General features: G+C 44.0%; 1 protein-coding gene across 1 annotated transcript in view; it reads right to left on the bottom strand.

Annotated features, from left to right (window-relative positions):
- LOC118506724 (diacylglycerol kinase eta) overlaps positions 1 to 25,224 on the bottom strand; it is a 48,028-nt gene that overhangs the window by 11,641 nt on the left and 11,163 nt on the right. Inside the window, exons 4-7 of the mRNA XM_036044255.1 lie at positions 6,763 to 6,843; positions 853 to 1,004; positions 581 to 776; positions 11 to 508 (exon numbers count right to left, since the gene is read on the bottom strand). Coding sequence (XP_035900148.1) covers positions 11 to 508; positions 581 to 776; positions 853 to 1,004; positions 6,763 to 6,843 — 927 coding nt within the window. The remainder of the gene's footprint in view (positions 1 to 10; positions 509 to 580; positions 777 to 852; positions 1,005 to 6,762; positions 6,844 to 25,224) is intronic.

The following is a 25,224-nucleotide window of genomic DNA, read 5'->3' on the forward strand; positions in this document are numbered from 1 at the left end:
GTACACTTACCTGCATGTTTAGATGGTCTATCTCGCTAAGGACCCAACCGACCGACCCGTCCCCAGAACAGATCAGTATACGGAATGGATCAAAATGGCGAAACAGACGTAGCCCGAGGCCGGGACCGCTCGAGATGAGATCAAATACTTGGGCCGGATTCAGCAGTTGCTTGAAGCGACGCAGAAACTTCACTCCCTGGTTGTCGCCCGACTTGGAGTTGACGAACACGAGCAGGGGCGAGAAGCTACCGTGCGGCTTACACACGTCCCACGCCTCGTCCAGCCCGATCGAATGGAGCGAGGTCGGCGGCACCATGGATACGCGGGCCGGTCCTAGGGGGCATGAGTTTGGAGCCTGGGGCCGGCATGCCGTGTGCACCGTTGAGCGACACCAGAGACAACGCCAGTCCTGCAGACGCAGGACCGAGCCGCACGTCTTGTCACACACGAGACACTTGGCCGAAACGGGCAGATTGCCCTCCATCCACTGGTGGGGCATCACGATGTTCTGCGCAGACGGGAGAGATGGAAAGAAAAATTAGCACTTTTGGTGCAGATGCACGCCCCAGTCCTTACTTACCCCATCGCAGTCCTCGATGATGTCCTTGCCGACGCTCGCGAGCGTTGTCCATTTGCAGTTTGATATGGCCTTTGCAGCGCACCGTTTGTGAACTTTGCATTTGCACACCTCGCAGGACAGTCCGTGGGAAGTGACGCCAGACAGTGCCTCCCGGCACACGTTGCAGTACGTTGGTCGGGCATGCGATGTTGCGTACCTGATTTAAATTGGATGAATTGCAGTTTGCATTACATTTCACTTCCAAAAGTATTACATGTCAAAAGGGAACGTACCAATGATGATGACCGGAAAGGAAATCGTGCTGGTCCGGTGGTCCTGGTTCGAAAAATTCGCGTGCCGAAGCAGCTTTCAAAGCCTGCAGCCAATCCTCCATCTCTCGGCGTGATTCTGCACACAGCACTAGCGATCGGGTAGGTGTAATTAACTGTAGGACAAAGAGACAGGGAAATTTTCTATGAGAGAACTACTTTCGATAAATTTTATAAGTTAAGGAAATACGAATTATAAGTGCTTAAACTTCAGTTCAGTTCGGTTTTCGGTGGTTCAGTTGTTTGTTTGTTATTCAGTTGTTATTGAATTTCCATCTATCGACTACAGAATTGATTCTCTTTACATCTCAACATTTTGTGTAGAACTAATGACAAATTTAACTTCGAAATCTGGTCAAAATTTCAATCTTATGAAGCAAAAGCAATCATTTTTATAACTTTTGATTCATACTTATTCATTAAAAAGCAACTTGTTGCATAGACGATTTTTTATGTCTTGTTTTCGTGAAAAACTTCATATTTTTACTACTGAATATCTTGTGTAATTTGTTAAACATTATGCAAATTAATTTTTTTGTAATCTCATGAAACAACAAAACATAATTTCTGCACTTTGTATAAAAATTGAAACCTTTCTCAGTATTTTACAACATTTAGAAAAAATCGATCGGCTGCAATTGGTCTTTGAAATGGTACAAAGTACTGGGCGCCTCCACATAACACAAATAGCACATCCCAATAATATCCTCAATCTCCACAACTGTACACCGCTGAAAATTTATCCATAAAAAAAAAAGATTGATTATAAAAAAGAGAAAACACGTAAATAAATTAGTGCCAGCTTTCTAATAATAATTTAACACATTTCTGAAGCAACAAATATGACAAATTTCAGTATTTTAAAGACATTAAATTAGGACAATGCCGAAGCAGGACGCCCTTGCTGATTCTATTGAACAGAAAATAGCTGTTATATAGTGCACTTTGTATAAATGATAAGTCTTTAGTTCTTTGTAAATCTGAAACTAGGCTTCAGTTAATTATGTACTGGATGTACTGATATACTTGGGTAGCTAAAATATCTCATTGTTTCTATAAAATCAATAAGCTTAAAACTGTAGAAATTTCGATTTTCATTTATTGTGACTGCCCTTATCCAAAAGAGGCTCCGCCTGGAGCGATTAACTCTAGATTTGGCAGAAGTACTTTGTGTCCTTCTAACAAGAAAGCTAACACATACAAGGATTACCATTTCCCCTCTCATATTATGGTGAAACCTGTAAATGTAAGCAATTTTCGTTTCAAATTTCTCATAAAATAATGCCATTCTTCGGAACGTAATAATTAACACTTAAAGATGACGTCGCAACCGGTCCGGCACTCGACGCACGTTTTCCGCTTCCGTTGCGCAGCAAACGACCGATTCGCACAATCATCGTCAAGCGTCATTACATCGATTACTGGAAAAGGTAACTTCAATGAAGCTGACATGCCATTCCAATCAACATCGCCATCACCGACCACTTACCCAGTGCTGGAACCAACGTTAACAAAAAGAAAGCAAAGGCAGCTCGTAATCTTGGAAATGGCAATTAGAAGGTCCACGTAACAGGATCACCTGTTCATTAGTACAAATTCGGTACAGCGGTGCTGTTGTATGAGTGTTGTGGCAAATACTTGTCCACCGTTGGGCAATAAAGCCCCACTCAAAGAGCCGCATACTAGTTTCGTTCGGTCCATTCTTCGAACATTTAGTGAATATAACACCGGGCAATTAATGAGGAACGAACCATATGACGACGGTCAGGGTTAGTAGAACCCGACCCAACGGCCCGACAGCCTCTCGGTACAGGGAGACGTGCTGAACGAACTACGCTTCGCATCGTAAGTGATGAAATATCACGCAACACACATCACCGGTCGGCAGCTCACCTGCTTGCGGCCGGCCCGGAAAGTGGAACCCATTCCAATTAGCAAGCCGACCCAAGCTCATCCTCATCGGATCATCGTTCTCGGGTGCTTCTTGGGGGTTGAGCCAGGCTTATCTCTGCTGCCGCTTCTCTGCCTTCCACGAATTTGCTGTGACGCGCGGACAACACACAAGGATGGAAAATGCTATTTTATCTCGCGCTAGAACCGAACAAACAAACGGTATAATAGAGGCCGCTGAGGTTTCTCTCGTCACCATTTATAATGCCACCCCTAATCCCTTTCCCTCCTTGCACCATGCAGCAATCGCACACACAGCCACCCAATGTTTACGCCAACAAACCACCATCGCACCGTCACAGTTCCCGGACCGTATGTAAATAGCGTCCTGTCCTAACGGTGTGCAGGCTGGTGTCCTTACCGGCGCCAGCTACTAGGTACAGCGCCCGGTGCGGGTTGCTTCTTCTAGTATTTTGCTCTTTTTTTCCTTCTTTCATTATAATATTTCCCTTTCTTTTGCGCCTCTTGGCCGATCCTTGCTCAGCCTCGTTTTGCTTTTGTGGGAAACACGTTCACCAGCAAAAGTGAAAGCTTTGTGTGAGCAAACAGTCCCATGCAAAGGTTTGTTAATACCACACACACACAGGCACACATCACCAGAGAGCGAGCTTCAGTGGATCCTCGTTTCGCTTTTTTGTTTTTATCGCTTCCCGGGTAAGGGTGCGCCGAGTGCACGAACCCGGGTCACATGTATCCGGATGCTTCAAGGGAAGGACTATGGGCACAGCATAAAAAAAAATCCAAGGGACTACACACAATCCGTTCGTGAGCCGTACATCTCACCATCAACCCGAATCGCACCAAAACGCACCGATGCGTGGTTTCAAATTTAAATTCTGTCTGTCTGATTTGTATATCTGTGTTTGTGTGTCGGTTTTTTCCACCTGAATTTCTATTTGATCGTAGAGTGTTTTGTCCTTTTTAACCTGACAGGTGTTATCTTCATTGAGCTAAGGGTTTTTTTTTTCATCTCATCTACCACGTGTCACATGGGTGGATGGGCAAAGCGTTCCCTTACTTTCTGCACAACAAATAATACCGAAATCGGTGCTCTCGTGTACAACAACAAAAAACTGGGAATGTCGTCGGCAGTCGGCAGACATCATGGTTCTGGTAGCCAACCGGGGGAGCAGAAAAAAAACGGAAGCTGAATGGAAAAACAAACCATGGTGGTAAATTACAAACAACAGCGCGGGAAAACTAGGACTCCAGCCGTCGTTCCGTACGGGTAGAATGTTTAATCTTAGCTTCGCGTTAACTGGTAGCTGCCTTGTGCTTGGCTTGGATGCTGCTGCTTTCGGTGCGCACCAGCGCAGAGCAATCCGTTCAAGTGTGAGTAAGGTGCCCATCACGATAAGCAATGGTTATGTGCTGTTGCCATATTTGTTTTCCCTGCGCTATTCATGATGTTTGTGAAATGCATGTTCACTCCGGTTCGCTTGCTCTTTTCCCGACCGGGGCCCCGTTTGAGCGCCAATTCACGCCCTGCTCTGCATGACGAACACAATGAGCCCGAGCTGGGCGCCTGACATTGCCATTTTACGGTGTTTGGAGATTTCGAAAGTAGCTTTGTGGTTTTGATGTTGCGAAACAGCACGCAATCAGCGTACGATATTGTTTCAGTGAGCCGCAACAAAACAAAAAAAAGCAAACAAACGGTCGGGTACAGTGATTGGCAAGCCGGTTTAACATGCCGAACTGCTGTTTCACGTGTTGTTGTAACAAAAGTTAGCAAAACAGCAAAAGCTTCTGATTGTGAGGCTTGTGAACCTCTAGCAAAAAACAGTAGCATTCTCTGTCAATCAAAACGGTATTGTAGAGCGAAAATTAAAAGACAGAGTTTTTTGTTACGCTAAAACACCTTCCTTTTGTCAGGTTCTACAATGCAGAGAGTAAAAGAAAAACTCTGCTCCTGTTAATGAACTGAAACTTTTGTAAAGCTTTTACCAAACAAAACGGACATTGCTCCCTATAATATGCGGTCCATTTGCAACGCTCTTAACACCAAAACACCTCCCAAACGCATTATACGCATCATAAAAACGTTGTTAACACCTCGGAGGCATAATGTCGAACTAGGGGAAACATAATATCGATCCCTGCATAGCCAATACATCGTTAATCCCCCGGTACGTATGTTGGCATCGGGCGCAATGGCGACGGCACCACACGCGCCCTAACCAAATGTCCGGCTTGGCTGCAATAAAGGGTTTTATGCTGACAACTTTACGCTCCCCAAGTACGGTGATGTTAATGATTCGAAATAACCGACCAGCAAAGGAAAAACAAGCCACACCACTGTAGTACTTAGACGAAGTCGCGGCAATAAAAACTCGACCAAACCTGTTTTTTCTGGCCATTTCAATTCCTAGAGATCAACATCCGTATCAAAACTTCCCCATAACGGGGGAAGGATGGTTCTGTTGGGTGTTGTTCTTTGCTCTCAATCGCTCGCTCTCTCTCTCTCTCTCTCTCTAACCGTCAGGACAAAAAACCTGCCAAACGAATAATGGCGACGTTTGAGGACCATTTGATGGTACCGGTAATGAACTCTTCAAAAAGATGCTAGACGAAAGACAATGTCAAGACTGCGGTACAAGTGCAGCACTGCTTTTTTATGATTGCTTTGAAGTCGTTTCGCTGCGTGCCACTGCGTGACAAAACCCCAGAAAACCTTATCCGCTTCGCTCGGGATTGATCTTGAGCATGGCGGGAATTTACATTTTACGCTCAATAATGGATGGAAGACACAATGAATCTTTTTTCGTCTTTTCTTTATTGCGCTTCCATCATTAGTTTAGTGCCGAAAAACCTCCAAACGCCGCGCGTATCCATAAACAACGAAATCTAGCTACCTAATGAACTGTGTAATGAATGTTTTAATAGCTTTTAGAACCAACTTTGCTTTATGATAAAAACGAGCTTAAAGCATGAAGAGTTCAAAGAAAGATTTTTGGCACTTTAAATAACTTTACAAATAGCCCTTTGATTAGTTGAGCTTATGGGAAATACAATCTTTAACTAAAGTTCTTGGTATTTTGATGTTTTTTTGTATCTAGTATCTGGTATCCTTAGTCATTGATTGATCGTTTTACCAAAATCTTCTCCAATTAAAGGCAATTGAACCTATGCGCTTAGGTTAATACCATGAACATCGCCGTGTGTTTGTTGCTTAAGTTATGAGACAATTGGAAACACACTCAAAAATTTACTCGATTTCAGCAACGAGGCCTATTTCTAGACAAAAAGTTTAATAAGCAAGCCTTTTTTTATTTGAATTGAGGTAAAACCAATCTACACTACGTACACCATGTCGCTTAGTACCATAAGAAAGTCACCACTTGATGTGGTTGTTGGGGTTGAACCGCCAACAAGCAGAGACTCTCTTGGTCTTCTCTTTCTTGGATCTCTCTTGGTTGAAGATACCGTATCCATGTTGATTGACAATGATTGTATCCCGCGTAAGCAACGATAACCAGGATCATTCAAATATTTTCTAAAGGGATTATCCCAGATCCACGTTGATTAATCGGAAACCACAGATACTCCAAAGGCCAATATATTGCAGCTGTCATCATCGAGATAAAGAACATAATTCAGATTGAAGTCTACAGCCTCAAAAAGTCTCGGTCTAGCATTTCTGGCTACCTGCAGCTGAATTGTCAGTCAGTCGTGCGTACAGGAAGGTGGACTGGATGAGATTTGAACCACGGTCCTGCCGTGTAAAGACTAGCGTCGCTGTCGCTTCAGCCACCAGACAGCCCCTTAATTTCACTAAGTTAAGGCTGTTCTTGCGCGATTAAAAAAATGAGTCTAGCATCACCGATTGAAATAAAAAATAAAACAACAAAAAGATAAATTCGCTTATAATTTAAAAATCTGTTCCACAAATTAAACACCAAACACCGACAGCAGACAACTTACCTGGAAGCTATGGTTCGCATTCTTCGTACTGCACTCGGCAAAGCACAGGTTGGAGAGGTCGATTTCATCGAACAGATCACTCTGTAAAGAAAAACAAACGCATACACACACAAATGAGACAAAAAAAACATCAAACAACATGAAGACAAAGTTTTGTCGAAAACAAATTGTACTGTCAATTAACATTCAATTGCACGGTGTTCGCTTGAAGGGAGTGTCTGTGTCTGCTGGGCAGTGAAGCAAATAATGAAGAAATCGTTCGCTAGCTGCTGATTTCCTGTGCAAGACGTCAGGACGTAAAGCTGCTTTCCGTAGAAATAAAACCAAACTGTTTTTCATTTATGATTTACGCTGGCGGTATTAATTTTTCAAACTTAAAGTTTCATTTGTTGGTAGAAAACCCAGCGAACGATTTGAAGTGGACCTACGGCGCTCCGGCGGTGGAAAGTGTTCGATACTGACGGTCGTAAATTACGATAAATAAACCCGACTTGACTCGCGCGAAAAACACATAAAATGTCAATTTACGGTTTGTTAATTAGATTTTGCCTGAACGGTCGTAAAGAATAAAGTTTTTTTTCCGTTGGCTCGTTTGCTTGCTCCGGTAGCAGCGCTGGGCGCGGGCAGTAAGCCCCGGGATGATCGATTCATCCGAACCACAGAGTGCTTAACGCCGTTCCAGTGCTCAGGCTGATTTTTTTTTCGGAATCCTAAGCTCTTCTGACCCTTGTTGAAGCTTTGCGGCGCCAAAGTGCTTTCGGGGTGCCACGGTACCTAGTGCTAGTTTGCATAGGGATGCCGCCAGTACGCCAGAACGCCGGTGCGTCTTACAGTTCGATTATCCGGCAAAAGTTCCTCCAACGAAAACAACGGTTCCTGCCCGAACGCAGAACACTTCAATGATCAATTCAATAAAGCACTGAGCGACAGTAGCAACCGAGCGGAGCAGGACGGCAAGAGATTTAAGTTTTAATTAGCGTTCGTTATCTGATTGCCTTTTGAATGAATAATCTCGCTGATCTTCGTTATTTACTGTCTCTCTCTCTCTCTCACTCGCAGTCATTATGCCTTGTAGTTAAGCAGTTGATGTTGTTGACGTTGTTGTTGGGTGTGTGCTTTTTTATCTCCACCCACAGCAACAACAACAGCAGGGGTCACTTTCAACCGAACGCCCAGTAAATAAAGATCAACGAGCGCCTGGTGGTCGACCGCAGAAAGATGCTGCTGGAAAACGCTGAACAAACGCCGTCGGGCATCGGGCGAACGGTACCCGGGCTTTAATGGTGATGCGCTGGGGAAAAAGTAACAAGAACCACCGACCGCGTTCTCCAGCGCTCGACCATACTTCCAAAGACGGATAGTGACCGTGTACATTATACAGCCGTTCATTATGTAAATATGTGCTTTTTATGCGATTTCGCCACACCAAATCGGGCACCATTAGCACGTTTATTAGCTTCACCTCAGCCGCTCGTTGAGCCGAATGCTTCACGAATGAAAAAAAACAACAAACACTTTTAGGATTAACGTGGCTCGGACGGACTGAAGAACGGACAGGCTTTCGATTGCTTTCGAGCCTGGTTGAGTGGTCGGTACTCTGACACTTAAAGTCAAGCACCGATGCTAAGAGTACGGCCGCTTCCTTTTTCGATAACGAACGAACTGCTGGTATGTGTGGAATTGGCACCCTCGATGGGAGGCGAACCGGGGAAAGGTTCTTCCCTCTTTTTTTACAACCATTATCAGATGAAGAAAGCAATAAGTTAACGTACCGTGTGACCAAGCATTTATGAGCCCGCGCCAAGTACAAGATTAGCAATTTTTACCATGTAGACATATGGTTCCTCGCCAACCCAATGCCGGAATGTCTTTATTATGTGTTATTGATGCTTATCAACAGCTGGCGCACGGCTGTTAAGGATGCCAATAGAATAGAATCCCGGGTCCGACCGGGTCTGGGATTTGGTCCACACACACACAATCGTTCTTGTGAGACCCAAATCGCTGCCCAGGTAGGGAATCGTTTTTCTTTTTCACATTTCTTTGAAACCTGATCAAAAGATCCACACATCTGTAATCGTAGATGTCTGCAGATATTTTTCACCTTTTAAAAATAGGAACTAGGAGACCTTTTCCTGGGAGATAAGGTGATTGTTGCGAAGATGGCCAAAAACATGCAGCAGTACATTTAAACACAGTCATTTGTTCGCTGTTAACATCCGCAATGTGTTTAAAGCTTCGTTCAACTACCTGTACCAAGGGCAAGCATGTCCATACCTCGAGTCTGTGTCCAGTAGTTTGCCAGTCACTTGGCATAACACAGACACGTTCCCATTCCGGCGTGAATTCCTCCCATAATGATGACAACCGCTCTATCACGCTCAGCATCCGGCAATTATCAAACCATTTGCCGGAAACTATGCAAAATTTAAATCTCACAACAAAACGTTCCGAAACGTTCGCTTGCTTCGCTGTTTGGCGTCCGCCCGAGGGCCAGAATTCGTTGAATTAAACATCAACCATCGACGCGACTGGGTAATTAAATTATTCGTCACACAGGCTCGGCCCGGCCCGCAGGCTCCGGGAGTGAGTGAGAGCACGCTGTTAAGGCAAATTAATTTGTTATTTTCAAATTTTCCCCCATCGAAATGTGCTGGGGGAACGTTTCGAACGCGTCGGCCGAAGCTGAAACCGAGCTGTATTTTAGGATCTGGAGTTAACCGAGCCTCTACCCCGTCGAGTCCGGTAAACGCGTACCGTGAAAGCAATACCATGTTCGTCGGTCGGCTTTTTTTATTATTTTTGCTTCATTACCAATTTATATGTATATAAATAAATAAAATAATAATTCGTACCGCAATCAGTGCGCGTTCGCAACCGGTACACTCCGCTTTCCGCGAGCTGCGAAACCTAAATCGTGATTACGCTAGGCTTTTGTGTCGTTCTTTTTTTCCATTGCACGTAACGTTTGATATTTGGAACGAGCGAGCTCAATGGCTGTTTGCTGCCAGGATTTGGAATCAATCCTGCACGCGGACTGACAGCTCGGTATGAATTTCTTTTACGTACATATATTTCTGTCGGAGTGCTCCATTCCTACCGAGAAACTTGGGCAGACCGTCAAGCACTAAAAAAAAAGTCCATCGAGCTTCGACTACACTTGACGGTCGGCAGATGTCTTGAGCTGCGACGGGAAGGCAAAGTAAAATCACAAACATAAGTGAAGACGCATATACACACCTCGGCTTGGCAAGGTGTACGGTTCGCGGGAATTTCATGGTGCGCAAGGGCGAGATGCTCCCATAGGACGTCTTGTAATTCAATTTTCGACTCCCTATATTACATTTCACTAATGGTGGCATCAACTTTCAGCATTGTGTGCAAAACGAAGCAAGCAAACCAAGCAGCAACAAAAAAAACCCCCGCTCATTGGCATGATTCGCCAAGTTGGCCGAGAAAGCGTTTCTTTACTTTTGCTACTTAAACCTCGTGTAATAGTAAAAGTAATGAAGGGAAAGAAAAACAAAAGCCCATAAGAAACGGCGGATAGCTTCGGCAAAACAAAAACAAAAAACCAGCAGCGGAGAACCGAAAAACACCGATAAAATCCGTTCGATGTGGAAAGTTACAATCGTTCATTGGAAATAATTTGATCCGAATAGTTTTGTTGTAGACACTGTGTATCCACCCTTGCACGATCAACACCGTTGCCCGTTGCTGTGCTAATGGTTGCTGCAACTTTTCGTGATGTGGGGGTGGGGGGAGGTGGTGGGTCTGTGAGATGTTTGCCATAAGGATCAAGGATTGAAGGAGTTGAAAACTTTCTATTAACACTTTCGCGTGAACGAACACGTGCTGTGTGCTTCAAGAACGTTATGGAGCATTGGTGTAGATTGCTTTTTTGTAGAACTTAATACTTTTCCGGGTAAAATTTTACTAACTATCCATCTGCGCAGAAATGGTAGAAACTTGTCAATAATTAGTTAAGAGCATGTGTGTACATTTTTACTGCTAACTGATTGCTTCTTCTTCTTCCTTGGCACTACAACCTAGAGAGGTTTCCATTACTACCATTTCTGGCTTTCTGTGACTTGGTTTTCACCCATAGCAAAGCAGTCAGCCCTGCGTACGGGGAGGCGGCCTGGATGGGATTTGAACCCCGGTCCTGCCGTGTGAAGACTAATCTTATCTCTTCTGACTCTTTTTTATTCGAAAAACGAAGTTTTCATATGGTCCTGTTATGGACCGTAATAATGCTAAGTATTTAAACTTTTTACAATACGCTTGCTAACACAATTGCTTTCACAGAAGATGCAGCTCCACTGAGCGTTTATTAAATTTTTCCATTGAAAACATCTTTTGTCCAACCGGCCACAGCTTCTTTGTCGGCGCCAGAGTGTCTCTGGGCAATTTTGCTTTCCTCCCGTCAGGGAAAAAGGGTCTTGCGACCTAGTTTTCAATCAACCTGACTGACATCCACCTGACAGCTGGGTTTTCATCTTTCCGTGCTTGTGGACGAAAAACTTCTGCTTTTAGGTCCAATCTCCCTTCTGCCTCCGTTCCATGTTCGGAACATTCTCGTGTAAATGAATGAAAATGGGGGAAAAAGCTTCAACTATTGTAGTAAAAATATTTAGAAGCAATAATGTACAATTTCAACTAAAATAATGATTATTTTGTGCAAGCTTGAATGTTGTAAGTAGTGCTGTAAGAATTGCGTGCAAATATTTCAACATTCTCTGTACATGCTTCCATCTTCAACCATCTTCTATCAAACGAAAAGTTAATGCACTCGGGGGAAAAAAAGAACCACAAAGCTTGTAACCTGGCACGTATACGCACGCTTCAACACATACCCAGCGAGAATATATTGCATTGTTTCGCACCATCCTCCCCCGCCGACCCATGCATCCTTCCTGACCGCAGGCATTTTTTTGCGAAGCACATTCTTTCGTCGAAACAATACGCAAGAATCATCGCTCTTACGCTATTGTAATTAAAAACGCTACGTTACCGAAAATTCCTCCGAGGCTTATACATCATCCACAGGACAGCCCAGGATATCTTCAAAGCAGGTAAAGCCCATACCTACACCGGGCGAGAATGCCCGAGATTTTGTTTCGTGTGCATTCACATTAGGTTATTCGCCACAAGCACAAGTACGTGATATTCGCGCTGGTGAGCCGGAAGCACCCGAACAAACCGTTTGTTTGACGTCATCAGCATATTTTGGAGTTGGAAGCAATTGTTGTGCCTCATGCATAAGGGGCTGCCATGCTGCCATAATTCCTTGTTCGGCTAAGTATCATCGGCTAAGCAAACTTTAGTCAGATTTGTGTTCGCAAAGTCACACAAAAGGGCTAAGCTTGGTGCAGATCAAAACGAACCGAAAGCCATTAGCAATTATTTGAAATACTTGGCAGAGACGGCGATGGTGAAATGGTATTCACAGACTTCGGGTATTATGATCTGTGTTAAGTGTTCGTACGGCTGCTGTTACAGCGGCTAATGCATTTACGAAGAACTTCTGTTTTCGCTTCATTAAACATTTATTTCATAGATTAATTTGTGCCGTGGGTGAGTACGTTCATACTGAGTGGTATTGGATAGATATCTTCAGGCTAATAATTTCTGCATGCAGGTCCATTCTAGCTTTAAGACAAAGCAAAGATTGGAGTTGGAGTTGGTTTACTAGACAACCTTTCGTAGGATTTATCGTGGAGGTACGTCAGCTGTATTCAATCAATGAATTTATGTTTTGTATAGAAATATCCAGGGATTTTACGTACTTCTACACGTTTTCATATAATTAATCAAAAGGGTCGACGACTTCACGTTGAGATACTAATCAAATTTTTGTACATGTTTTGCTTCGTTTTCCTACACGTTGTTGTACTTCTCCCCCATACCCACGAGCAGACGTTATTCTTAGAATCATTTTTTACAGTTTCTATTCCCAAAGCAATGTTGAACTTCGTGCCCCTTGGCGTATTTTATCGAAACTCTTTCTTTTTTGTTATATCAGTTCCAGCTACGACGCTCATGCTGCGTAAACAAACCCCTAAAACGAACAGATTTCAGCCAATTTTTGACAACCACTTTTCATCACCTTTTTCCCACTGCTCTGGCACTTCTCGCATGCAGCTTTGAACGCAAATTTCCCTCGAGAGTAGGTTCTGTCGCATGCTATCTCCCCCTGTCCCTACCATGTCGAGCCTGTTGGGAAACAAACAGCGGAAGCTTATCCGGAAGCTGGGCTCGGGCCCCTTTTAGCTAGCTAATGTCCACGACATGTGCAACATATCGAAAGCAGTGGCAACGATAGCAACGAAGGCCTTTAAGAAAGAAAGAAATAAAAAAAATTGCGTCCCGACCTCGAGTCGATAAAGATGCAAAGGCATTTAAAATATAATCCCTTGGGAACGCACAAATGTGTACCACGGTGAAGCGATAAGAGCTTAAAATGCGAACGCAAAAGCTTCACAACAATGTGAAAACCTCGCCTGTTGATTTGGATGATAAATTATGGGAGGGTTCTTCCCCTTTTCCTTTTCTTTGGTTCGGAAAGTGATAAAGGGACCGGAACCTGGAGAGAAGTTAGTTAGAAAGGCCACAGATATAAAATATTCTCTCTGTGCTAACTTCACTGTTAAATTGCCCTGCTGGAGCAAAGGAAAATCCCATCTTTTCCACATATTTTTCCGCAATCATTTTCTCCTCGTTAGGATCGTTTATCAAGAGTATCGATCGTGCTAAATTGTCAAATCATAAAGCAAACCACAGCAGGTCAATCGGCAGAACACTTTCTGCTTTCCCATTTCTGCATTTTCTCTTCCCATTGTCACGCTCCATTGGGGATTTTTCGCCATCGTTAGAAAATTTTCCAACAAACTCAAAAGCAACTTTATTCCATCGATAGAAGTTAATTTAAAACAAACACTCGACTGTTTGCTTTACGTGCCACCCAGAGCAAGGCAACCACGGGCCTAGACGAACGAATCGTTTCGATTTCAGTGATTCCGTGTAATTCAAAAACCGAGACCATACAACACAACGCAATAATAGTGCTCTTGCATGTCTTTTCTGCCTGCCGCTGCTTAGTGACATGGCTCATTCTCATCTGCATGGCTTTATTTAACTTTATAAATTTTTTATTGGGTTCGGTCGTGTAGTTGACTAGACTGAATCTAGCCGTCACTTCGGACGATTCCACTTAGCTATTGAACTCCCTTATTTCAATTTCTCATCAGCCAATCGTAAAGATCGCTACATTTTTTTATTCTAATCTGCTTTGATTCGGTAGAACTTAATCTTCTTGAGCGACATAAAACTAATTCATACCGTGACCTCCGAAGAAGCAGCAGCAACAACAACAAAAAATGCAGCCTTTCAAAATCATCCTTCCATAATATCTCATCCGATATGAATTCGGCTCGTTCATTCAGCTACCTTATTAATCATCGCGTAGTCTGATCACCACGGTGCAACCTTTTATCTAACCCATCGGCGAGGTCGGGCGGAAACCTTTTTTCCCGTCCGGGCAACCGGCAAATTGAATTAATAATTTTAAAAGCTTTCTGTCGCGGCAACACACCGCGTACTAATGAGTGCACGAGTTATTCCCAAATTTACAATAACACAATATTCATCATCGTCGGTCCTTCATCCGCTTAGCGTGCCGAGCTGTGTCGTCTGGTAGACGGTAGAAATAAGCCGAAGCGACTAGATCATGTTCGGTGTCCTTTCAATAGCAGAAGGTTTTGCGCCATTAATGTGTACTAAGCACCGAGCACGGCATCACACCGCCCAGCATTATTTTCGAAATTACTTTCTCCTAACGCCTTACAATTACTTGGCGCCTGGGGTTTCGTACCTTCGCAGCTGGGTTTAGTAAAAATGGAGACGCTCTACGGTGACGACAAATAACTACGCCAGCCTGAAAGCTGTGGTAACCCACACGAACACACACACACACACACACACACACACACACACACACACACACACACACACACACACACACACACACTGATTCCTTTGGCAAAGTCTTCAAATTACAATAGCGTCTTCATACGACGGGCAGAAAGTTCAACGGTTGCGGCACCCCCATAACGTAAGCAAATGTGGTCGAGCCTTCGGGCGTTTGCATTTAATAAGTGGTGTGGTTACCGTAACTCTGGAATGTTCTGATGCGAGACTTTTTCGCTTTCTGGTTTGCGGCCGATGGGACCAGTGGAAAGCCAAAGTCGAAGCCGAACATGCGTACGTGCCAGCTTTTACAACTTTTAGCTTCTTGAGAAACTAAACTGCTAGACACCATCGCCGCGTGCACACGGATTTTTCGCCAAAACCCCGTAAAAAGGGATAGTACTACAGCACAGCATTAAAGGTAAAATTTTGGACAAGAAAAAATAAAGCGAAGCTCCCTTCACAAAAGCTTGGTTTTCACAAAAGGCAAGAGCGTGGCGTGTTAAGAAAGCACCCCGAGTTTGGTCCTGAAAATATTAAAGAAAATAAAATATTGTCCCAAACGATGGAGCCGGATGCAGAGGGACAGCAAATGGCGGACCTTTTGGAAACTAAAGAAAACACAGCGGCCGTTGTTTTGCGGGTCTGCCTTTGCTGGCGAGGGGGGAGGAGAAATTCGTTACAAATGGTCGGTATGACCTTGTGGTTGGGTATACCGATTCTTACCAAACAAGATGGTCGTTGCTTGCCTTGACTTGCAAAACACTGGAGAACATTGGAATACGCAATACGCGGCTACCAGAGATACGGGCCAAAGATAGAGCATGAATAATTAAAATAAACTTCGCAGTTCGCAGCCATTGCTGGTCGTAGTTTGGCAAATTTTTGGCAGTGTATATGTTTAATGATATAAGCGAAAGCTTTCACCAGCGGCACCAGCTTTCACTGTGTTTGTAAATCAATTCTACACCTGCTACATGACATCTCCACCACACCGTGTGTAGGCTTGAACGATCCATTAAATGCATTACAAAATGGTGGAAATCTAGAACATGCTTGACGTGATATCACGCTGAACAGATTGTTGCTTCACACTCCGGCTCCGGCTTATTTCTTTTTTTTTTCTTCTAACATCCTTTTCGCTATCGGTGCCAATTTAATTTCCTGTTTTATGCCACCTCCCAAGCGCGAAAAAAGCTCCCTGACATCGTCTCATCCCAGGTTAAAGTGTTGGAGAAAAAAATTAAATTTTGGTGATGAAATCGATCGATTTATGATACCTTGGCTCGTAGTGAGGGCGAGAGGACTAGGAGACTCGGCAGACAAATTGGTGGATTTTTGACACAATGTATATTAAACCATTTCGAAAACCATAAAATCAAACGGCTCGACTTGCCATTGATACGAATCTGCTTTCAATCGATTGATACCGTACCAAGGCCTGACTATTTGGTAACTTGCTAATCAAAAGACTATTAAGGCAAATCGCGCTCGGTCCTGGTAAGTCGCTCCGTGAAAGCGTGAATAAGTTATACGGCCTTCTGCTTCGTGAGGTTCTTGTTCCACTTCAAGCATCGTGGCGTGTAACTTAAACCCTCCCCCAGCCATAATACTGATAGCATTTTTATGCACACAAAACCCAGATAAATCAGATAAGCAGAAACGAGACACCTTAATAACTCTCACCATTGCTGTAAATCATCTCGTGTAATTACACTTGCCAGATTGCAAAAAAAAACACCTCGTCCCCGGGACTCGAACACTCGTCGATGGTTGTAATACAGCTTTCGCTTATCGGCTCCGTTAGCAGCTGATATGCTGATAAGTTCCAGTTTATGTCATAACGGTGAGCGGGATTGTTTTGTGACCCTGATAGAATGGAATTGAATTTTGTCTCATTGATTACGTTGGCAAGTGTTATGGGCACACCAGCAACAACTTCCCAATGGGGGGGGGGGGCATGCACTAACTTTAGTTTCCTATTCCTTAGTTTCACCCTAAGTTAGTATCTTCCGTTTCAGTATCACGTGTTCAGGAAATAAAACTTTACTGTCTGACTCAAGCGGCGTTGCCAACGATGGCATCATCTTAAGGAACTGTGTCACAGCAAAGCTAGCAGCATAAGGGATTTGAATTCAACAAAACAATCATAGTGCTGATCGATAGTACCGCCATCATTTCTGCTCCATTTACCGTCGGTAATGTGTGGAAGACACCGAACTTAGACCACTTCTGTACACCGGCACCGATAATGACAATGCTAACAAGCGTTTACGGAAACGTTTTACGTGCCGTCTGTTGAGCGACGGAAAGCCTGAAATTCTGGAATCAATACACTGGCTTTAACTTTTCCAACTATAAGATATGCTGACGGTCGAGCATGGATGAAAATGTTCTCACCCAAAATAATTAGATCCTCAGCATTATCGCTTCCTGTCCTGGGGGCGCAAAGCAACATTCTTCACTCGTCCTTGTTGTTGTACAAATTTTCTTCCCCATTACATTCACGCAAGATTGATCACCGGGTGGGATATTGTTTCAAAATATATCCTTCTTCTCCAACCCGATAATAAATGTCAACCTTTTTCCTTCCAATTTACGAAGATGTAATCAACCAGCGTTCGAACAAGTTGCTGCTTCCTTCTCCGAAATTCGTACACAACCCTTGTGAATACGTATATTTCGGAACCGTCAACACCTTGGCCCACCACAGGCTCATCGTTGTGTACCTTATCATAGTACACCGTCCCAATTACGGCGTCATAAAAATGTACTACACTAAACTACAGCCGCGCGAGACGGGCCAGCAGCATAACTTTCGCTCGCTTACCGCAACATTGTTGATGACGCAGGAGACACATTTGCGCTTCTCTCTTGTTCAAGACCGCCGTACGAATTCATATTATCAAAAGAAAAGCAAAAAATAGAAGTGAAACATAATAGAGAACTTTGTAATATCACATTATCAACATTTTGCCGTGCCACGACCCGGTGTCGTACCATCCCGGGGTTCAACTTTCCTTGCATCCAGGTACACTACTAAAGCATCCCAAAGTTGGGAAAGGTCAAAGGCGAACCAAATATGAATAAATGTATTCCTGGGAAACTGACGCCATTATTGACATTTGCTCACGCGTAACTATTGACAAGGATACTTAGATGCCGTGAGGCACACCTGAGTGTCTGGATATATGGTAGCGATTGCAATTGGTTTAGCTTAGTGCATCTCTCACTACGAGTTATAATAGTTATCGGAGTGGGTATAACATACTAGATTTGTTTTAATAATTTCCCAAAGAAACTCCACTTGTATTTATGTGCGACGGACAAATAAACAAAAAGAGCTCTACTTTAAGAAAATACTTTTCTCAAAGCATTTTGAAGCGAATTTGATGAAATTTGAATGGAATTTTGTTAAACTGATACCGTTCATCGAACAAGAATAAAAATAGAAACTTCATTTACAGCAAATATCAATATTTAGTTAGATCAAACACGAAATCCATCAACGTCCTAAAGCGCAAGGTATCGGATGTGCAACGGTTTTTCGTTTTCCCGCGTACGCCCTCAGCTGACCAGCGCCGTTCCTACTTGTACATTGTGTTGACGAATGTTTGTCGAAGCCAAAAGACACAAACGAGAAGAAAAAAATGGAAACCGTTTTTGAAACGAAGCGCACGTTCCGAACCCATGTTTGAAGTTCAATGCTTTCGGCTAGAAATTTCATACAAAGTCAATTACGCCCGATCAAAGCGTTTTGGTGACGTCGGTAACGACAACCGCCATTTTCAAAACCGCTGGCAGTAGTGGTACGGTAGTTTGGAACCCCTTTTACCGCGTGCTGCAATTTTTTTTTTTTGGGTTATGACGAATCGATCCTGGAATCGAATCGACCATCGTACGATAAGAAAAGTACTTTTTGATGTGAGTGTAGAGCGAGAGTAAATGTACCGATGGTACATTTTCACTTTTGTGCCACTATTTGATTATGTTTTTCCCCATGAAATGTATGTGAAGCATTCGTCCGTGCTGTAACGAACGGAATCAATTGAGCACTCACCGTGAGCGAGCTATAGGTTTATGAAAACACTCTGGATAACTCCTGTTCGCTGTGAAAAGGTTACACAAACAGCTTTGCTACTTTCTAATCGACCGTAACAAATGCTCGACAATTTTTATTTGTGATGGCCTTTTTCAAACTTAATGTTATTTCATTAGTTACGGTACTTTCCAAGGAATTCGAGCAACATTTTGATCCTTTTGAACGTTGTCTACACATAAGAGTTGTGATAGATTAAACATAGTTTTTGAGATACTTTTCCACTCAAAATACCATAGAACATTTATATTTCCAGCACTCACATACGGACTTTCCCGAGGTGGCCGAGGTAATAGCGGTCTTCACACGGCAGGACTGGGGTTCAATTCCCATCCGGAACGTCTCCTCGCACGCAGGACTGACTATCCAGCTGGGGGTAACATTAAGTCACACAATGTCAGAAAGAGCAGGACGAATCCTCTCTAGGTTGTAGCGCCAAAGAAGGAAAAGACGATGAGTGGAAGGACAATAGAGAAACTGTTATCACCACAAACTCTATTAGCTGAACGGTTATCGAACACTATCGTGCAGCGAATTAGTCTCGCCAGGCTCCGGTGGCCAGAACATGTCATATGAAAGTCACCGAACGACCCAGTCCTTTTAGACCATCAACTTAGACGTAGGGTTTTGTTACACATAGTATCACAGAGGATAACACACCTTATTTCTTTAACTGCTAGCTTTTGGAAAATTTCGATAAGTTTTAAGACAATAAACTGATCCAAATTCGGGCTCATCCTTGCCATATTATTTAACACAATTCTTTTAGACAGTGTCAAAAAAAAAGAAGGCTAACGGATTGTACTTACACCTACGCTCATTGCATTCAACGCTTCAACTGTGCCTGAAGCCCACCGTACCGGGAATCCTAGCACTGTTCCGCCACGTGTGTGTGATCAATCGTTTAGAGCTCGTGAGCGCTCGCGTAATGAATTGGGTACCCAGGTACGTCCATCCGCTCATTTTCGATCCCGTCATTCAGGATTAAGCGGATACTCGGTACACTCGGTACGTAATTGAAAAGCTTTTTCGACGAAAAGCAATCTTGGACACATTCGAAAATATGCTCGTGCGGCATCAACGGCTTCATAATGTCAAGGTGGCTAGCAGTAGTAGTAGTAGTACCGGTGTGTCGACTGCCAAACCGACCTTCGCCACAACAATACATCACACGGGGAAAAGTTCGCGCAATGTCTGAAATTGCTTTACCAGACAGATATTATTTATAGGCGTTCCGGGGCAGGAATTATGTATTGATAAACTTACACGCTTTTCGTTTGGAGCGGACCCAGAAGAAACGATCGAACAAGTTCAAGCTATTACGGGTGCGGGAAGCGATCGATGTAAATTTATCATTGTTTCGTGCGAAAGGTTCCGAAATTACTTTCGGCAGTAAATAGTTTTCGGTAAGCGAGAGTGAGCCAATATTTCATTGAACAATGAAGCTGATGTACACACGAAGAACAAACAGTCTATAATGGTAACCCGCACCGTTTCAGCCTTCATCCTTCTTCAGCTTCCACAACAGCACTGTGACAGCAGGGGTGACGGCAAAATCAATTTCCTAGCTAGTGTTTCTTAAAACGATTCAAGATAATTCAACAGCAAAGCAGAAAATTAATATATTGCGCCATAAAAGCGTAAGGCAATTGATTGATTGTAAGCGTGCCCGCGATGACGCATCACTATCGCACCGCATTGCGACGTCAAGCAATTAGATCATCTTTCGAAGCTAACACCATGTAATGGTTCCATCCCATCTTATCAAGCCACTGGGTGCACGGACGACCAGCGACTGGAGAAAGCACGACACCGACGCGATGTCGGTGAAGAGGAACGAACACTGTGAGTGAGATAAATATCCTGTCCCGTTCCTCCAGAGACATTTCATGGGCAATTGAGGTCACATGGTTGCTATTTAGGTCATTCATTGGGCCACCTGCCGGGGTAGGACCCAGTGTTGGTGAGTGTGTGTGTGTGTGTTTTTTCGGTCCGTCGTTTGGGCGATTTATCCAGCCCGAATGCAAGGTTATTGTTAGATGCGTTTATACGGAGGTGTCCGTTATGTTGCCACCCACACGCTACGTTCACCAATCGAAAGGGGGCAATACATTACAGTGAGCGACCATTTTATGGCACATATTGGAATTACACCCATGAAACAAATAACCGGCTAATGAAGATAGTTGCACATTGTTTTCTTAGTATTACAGTTCTTTGCCGTAAGCTACGGTTGAAGTCTCCACCGCTGCACGGCATGTTTGTTTTGCCACGGGTGCCTTCCTCCGTAGAACGGCTAACAAAGAAAAGGTACCTTGAGAGTGCTGAGTGTTCGGCCCGACAATACCATACTTGGTGTAACGAATGTCTGGGGAATGTTTTTCCATCAATTTTCATTACACTCGCGTTCGAATGCTATTAGCAGCCGTGCATTGTACTCAGTGTGTCCTGAAAGAACGATTATAGCAGCAGCTCGCCAGCATCCGCCGGCCATGGCTGTCGGTAATGGAGATTCGGACAAGAGCGACAAGCGTATTTTTCTGTTTATTTTGACTGCAAATTCTCTCACGTGCCGTTCGGTATCTCTACCCAGTACCCATTACTGTAAACAAGCTATTTATATGACCTGCAACACTACACACCTGTAGGTTTCGGCTGCTACTACGAACACACGTATCACACTTACTGCCGGCCGATGCATTGCGCCCTACCGAACCTGTGAGGGCAGATAACGTTCGTCGGAACCGAAATCCGACTTAATTTGGTTTCGGCTTGCAACTGGAGCAAGCATGAATCAATATTCATTCAATATGCATAAACATTGATGTTTTGTTTATGTTCTATTCTTTCCAGTCGGCTGATTGCCTCCCCCAAGGGACACGGTTACATTTCCATAGCGTAGCGTTTGGAAAACCCAAAATCTGTCAGTCTGTCAGCGGGAGAGTGTGAGCGTACAGCACTTGTCCTCCCTGTCTCGTGCGTTGTTCATAAATTCATGAGTACTCACGGCCGAGCAATTTCACTGCCCGTCGGTCGGTCATCTCTCGCAACAGACTGCACAGACGTACGTACCCGGACAGCTAAGCAGTACCGGGCGAATAGATCACCGTACGAGCTACCGTGGGATAGATCGTCACATTACCACAGTGAACGGCCTTTAAATATTAATCAAACAATTGCATGAGTGGGGTTACGTCGGTTCTAAGAAGCGTGTATAATGGTTGCACCGTTGCTCTCTTAGCCATAGCCATCACAAAACATTGGGCTTGTTTGAAGTGTGTTTTGTGCTTTAGAAAACGGCTCTAACAAAGTTGTAACAGTTTCCCCTTCACTGAATCGTTATGCACTATCCTACCGCGATCAATAATGCGTAGTACGTTTGATGGAAAAATATTTATCTTGCGATAAAATACCTATACGCCAATCAATGCCCTCTCTTTCGCTCGCCCGTACTGACAGAAAGACTCCAGCCAGTGTTTGCAGTCTTTACACACACTGTTGACAAAACCGCACAACACTGTTCAAGAACACAAACGAACGTTATGTTTCAAAAACCAGAAAAATAAGGGTTTAATAACACAGCTGATACTCGTACCGCAAAAAGGCGACTGTATCTTTACAAAACCTCACTCGAGAGAACTCCAGGTTTTCCAGGACCAAGCGTGTTTAGCGCGAAGAAACGGCCAACCCTCGCATTTCGGGACTTTGGGCACTCCCCGGACGTTAAACGATTGATGAAGGAACGGATCATTTGCTGACCAGAGCCAGAGCCACATGAAAAGGGTCAACGTTTGAAGCTCGATGGCTCGCTGTTCCCTGTAACCCGCATCGGTGTTGATGCTTTCGGTGCCGTATTATCTTTTGCCACGGGTCAGCAAAAAGCCCTCAATTGCGTTGCGGACTATTTTTCTTTTGCGTTTTCGCTCGGCAACGTTGGCGCTTAATCGTAAGCGCTTATAAGAATCAATAGTAATATCCAATTATTTCTACGTACCTACATTTTACGCATTGATAATCTTGACTCGAACCAACCGTTCTGGTGAGTAGGATCTACCGGAAGCAAAAGCAAAAAGGAAAAAGGTAACGGGTGAAGATAGCTCGTCCGTCCTTTCGAACCCTTCGAGGTTGGGGGGGGGAGGGGGGGAGGCAGGAAACCCATTATTTACCCGTATACCCAAATACCTGAAAGTATTAATCGAAAATCGAAAACCTTGCGCAAGTACACCATCTTCATCCAGGGTGGAAAATAAAATGAGGTGCCAAGGAAATTCATCCAACTGACACTAACCGATGCACATGGCTGAATGTGTTTCACGTTTAGTGTCCGTTCTGTAGTTGAACAATATTCTTGCTGAGTTATGACGAGATATTGTGGCATAAATTATCATTTTTATAGGAGCATAAATTTACACTAAAAATGGGATATATTGCAAAGAGAGCGATATAAAAATGTATAAGCAAGTGACTTAGGTATCATTCTAGAATATGATCGGTCGTTTTTGTTTTAAATTGCTTGCCTATTGTACGTCAGGATACACAACTGATAGCAAACATTGTTATATAACAATTCTCCGAATAGCTGCGTAAAGCAAGTCCGCAAAGACTTGTTTAACTCACCTCAACAAATTTAACTTCTTCTTGCGTTGTGCAGCTTACAGAGCGTCGGTTCGTCGGTGGAGTGATACTACATCTATGCACAATTCTTAGCAAACTAACACCTTACGCACTACTACGGGTTGATCTACAGCCTGCTAGATCTAATAACATTGAACACCAACAGTAACGCTCGGTTCATCTATTGCGAATTACACCTTGCTTACAAATTCTCACCACAACTCTATCATCCGGATTGTTTCACGTTCGTTCGATTGCTTGTACGCATTAAACTTTACTCAAAGACACTGGCCAACAGATTCACGCATAACAATTTACCCGAACTCGATTGCTAACGCGTTCCTCGCAGATAGAAGATAGTGGACACTTAAGAAGATTGAACGCTATCCGTCATCTTGCGCGCTCGGTTTCTGAGGTGGTGTGGTGCTTATACAAGATTATTGCTTATATCATAATTTGAAAGGTCACTACGAGTGCTTGATTAGAGAATCACGAAAGTTCAATCACTTTGCAACAGGGCGGGCGGGAAGGTTAACAACGTCTTACACGACTACTTGCAATAGCTATAGGATTGGGTTTGCTTGCTTGGAGGCTCTTGTCGAGGAGAAAGGCATTCACTGTGATGGTGTGGTGATAGATCGTACTGGTACTTGCGGTAAAGGTACACTACACGTTAAAGTGCGTAACTAGGAGTCTTGCTGATATTGCTTACAGGAGAGTAACATTCGTTTTGCACTGTTAAGAATTCCTCTTGGTAGGCGTTTGGTACTACTTCTTAAACTTTAACTTACTAAACTCTCTTTTGTTTTATTGCCACTATGATACACGAATTTAAATGTTCTGTTTGCTTGTTTTGTCTTATCTTAAATGTTGTAACAATTTCACGGCACACACACACACTTTCAAACTGGTCCACGGATTGCACAATGTTCAGTTACAACGGCAACGCACATTACAACGGCAATAATATACACTGATGCTTCCGGTAACGGTCGCTAGAACGCTGCGATTGTTGCTGATTGTCCTGCTTAACAAACTATCGGCACGTGCCGTTCGGGAACAGCAAAACGGCACGATATGCTACATCCAATCTCCCGTTTAAACACCCGTCCAACCGAACGGTGCAGTCTGGGCGAAGCAAATGTTCCCACAATGAGCTTGAAACCGTGTGTGTCGTCACAACGGTGAGGCGGCGTGACCCGAGCCAATGCCAACCGTGCTCGCTAGAACCTAGTTTCTGTACTGACTATCCACCAGGGTGAGCGTTCTAGTTTTGATTCTTTCCGGTGTACTGCGGTACCATCGCATCCGGCCACGGGTTTTGGAGCACGGACTCGGGACTCTCTTGCTTCGAAGCGTGTGCCACGCACCCGAAGTGAAAAGAGAGCCAGCGTAAGAGCACGTTTGCCCCTACAGGGTACAACCACGCCACCGGATCGGATAAAACACGAAAGCAAATTGGATGCCATTTGGATGGCCGTACGAGTAAAAGAGTGACGCTGACGGCGCGATAACACTGGTCGACCTTTTCACGCTGTAAATCGCTCACCAGTTGTCTAGCGTTGTCTCTCGTGCGGAGAGCAGACTCCAACCGCGGTGCAGAAATCTAATCTGGGAGATGTGTTTTCCCAAATTTTCTCCCAAAAAGGAGTGAACATTATTTGGCAACCATTTGTCACGATGCTCGGTGAGCATCGGTGGCAGAGTTCGCGCCCAAAAATTGTACATACCTTGTGCGGGGATTCCACGCTCGCACAGCACACGGTACATGCCCCGAACGT

This window comes from Anopheles stephensi, chromosome 2, assembly GCF_013141755.1.
Source record: "Anopheles stephensi strain Indian chromosome 2, UCI_ANSTEP_V1.0, whole genome shotgun sequence".
NCBI lineage: Eukaryota > Metazoa > Arthropoda > Insecta > Diptera > Culicidae > Anopheles > Anopheles stephensi.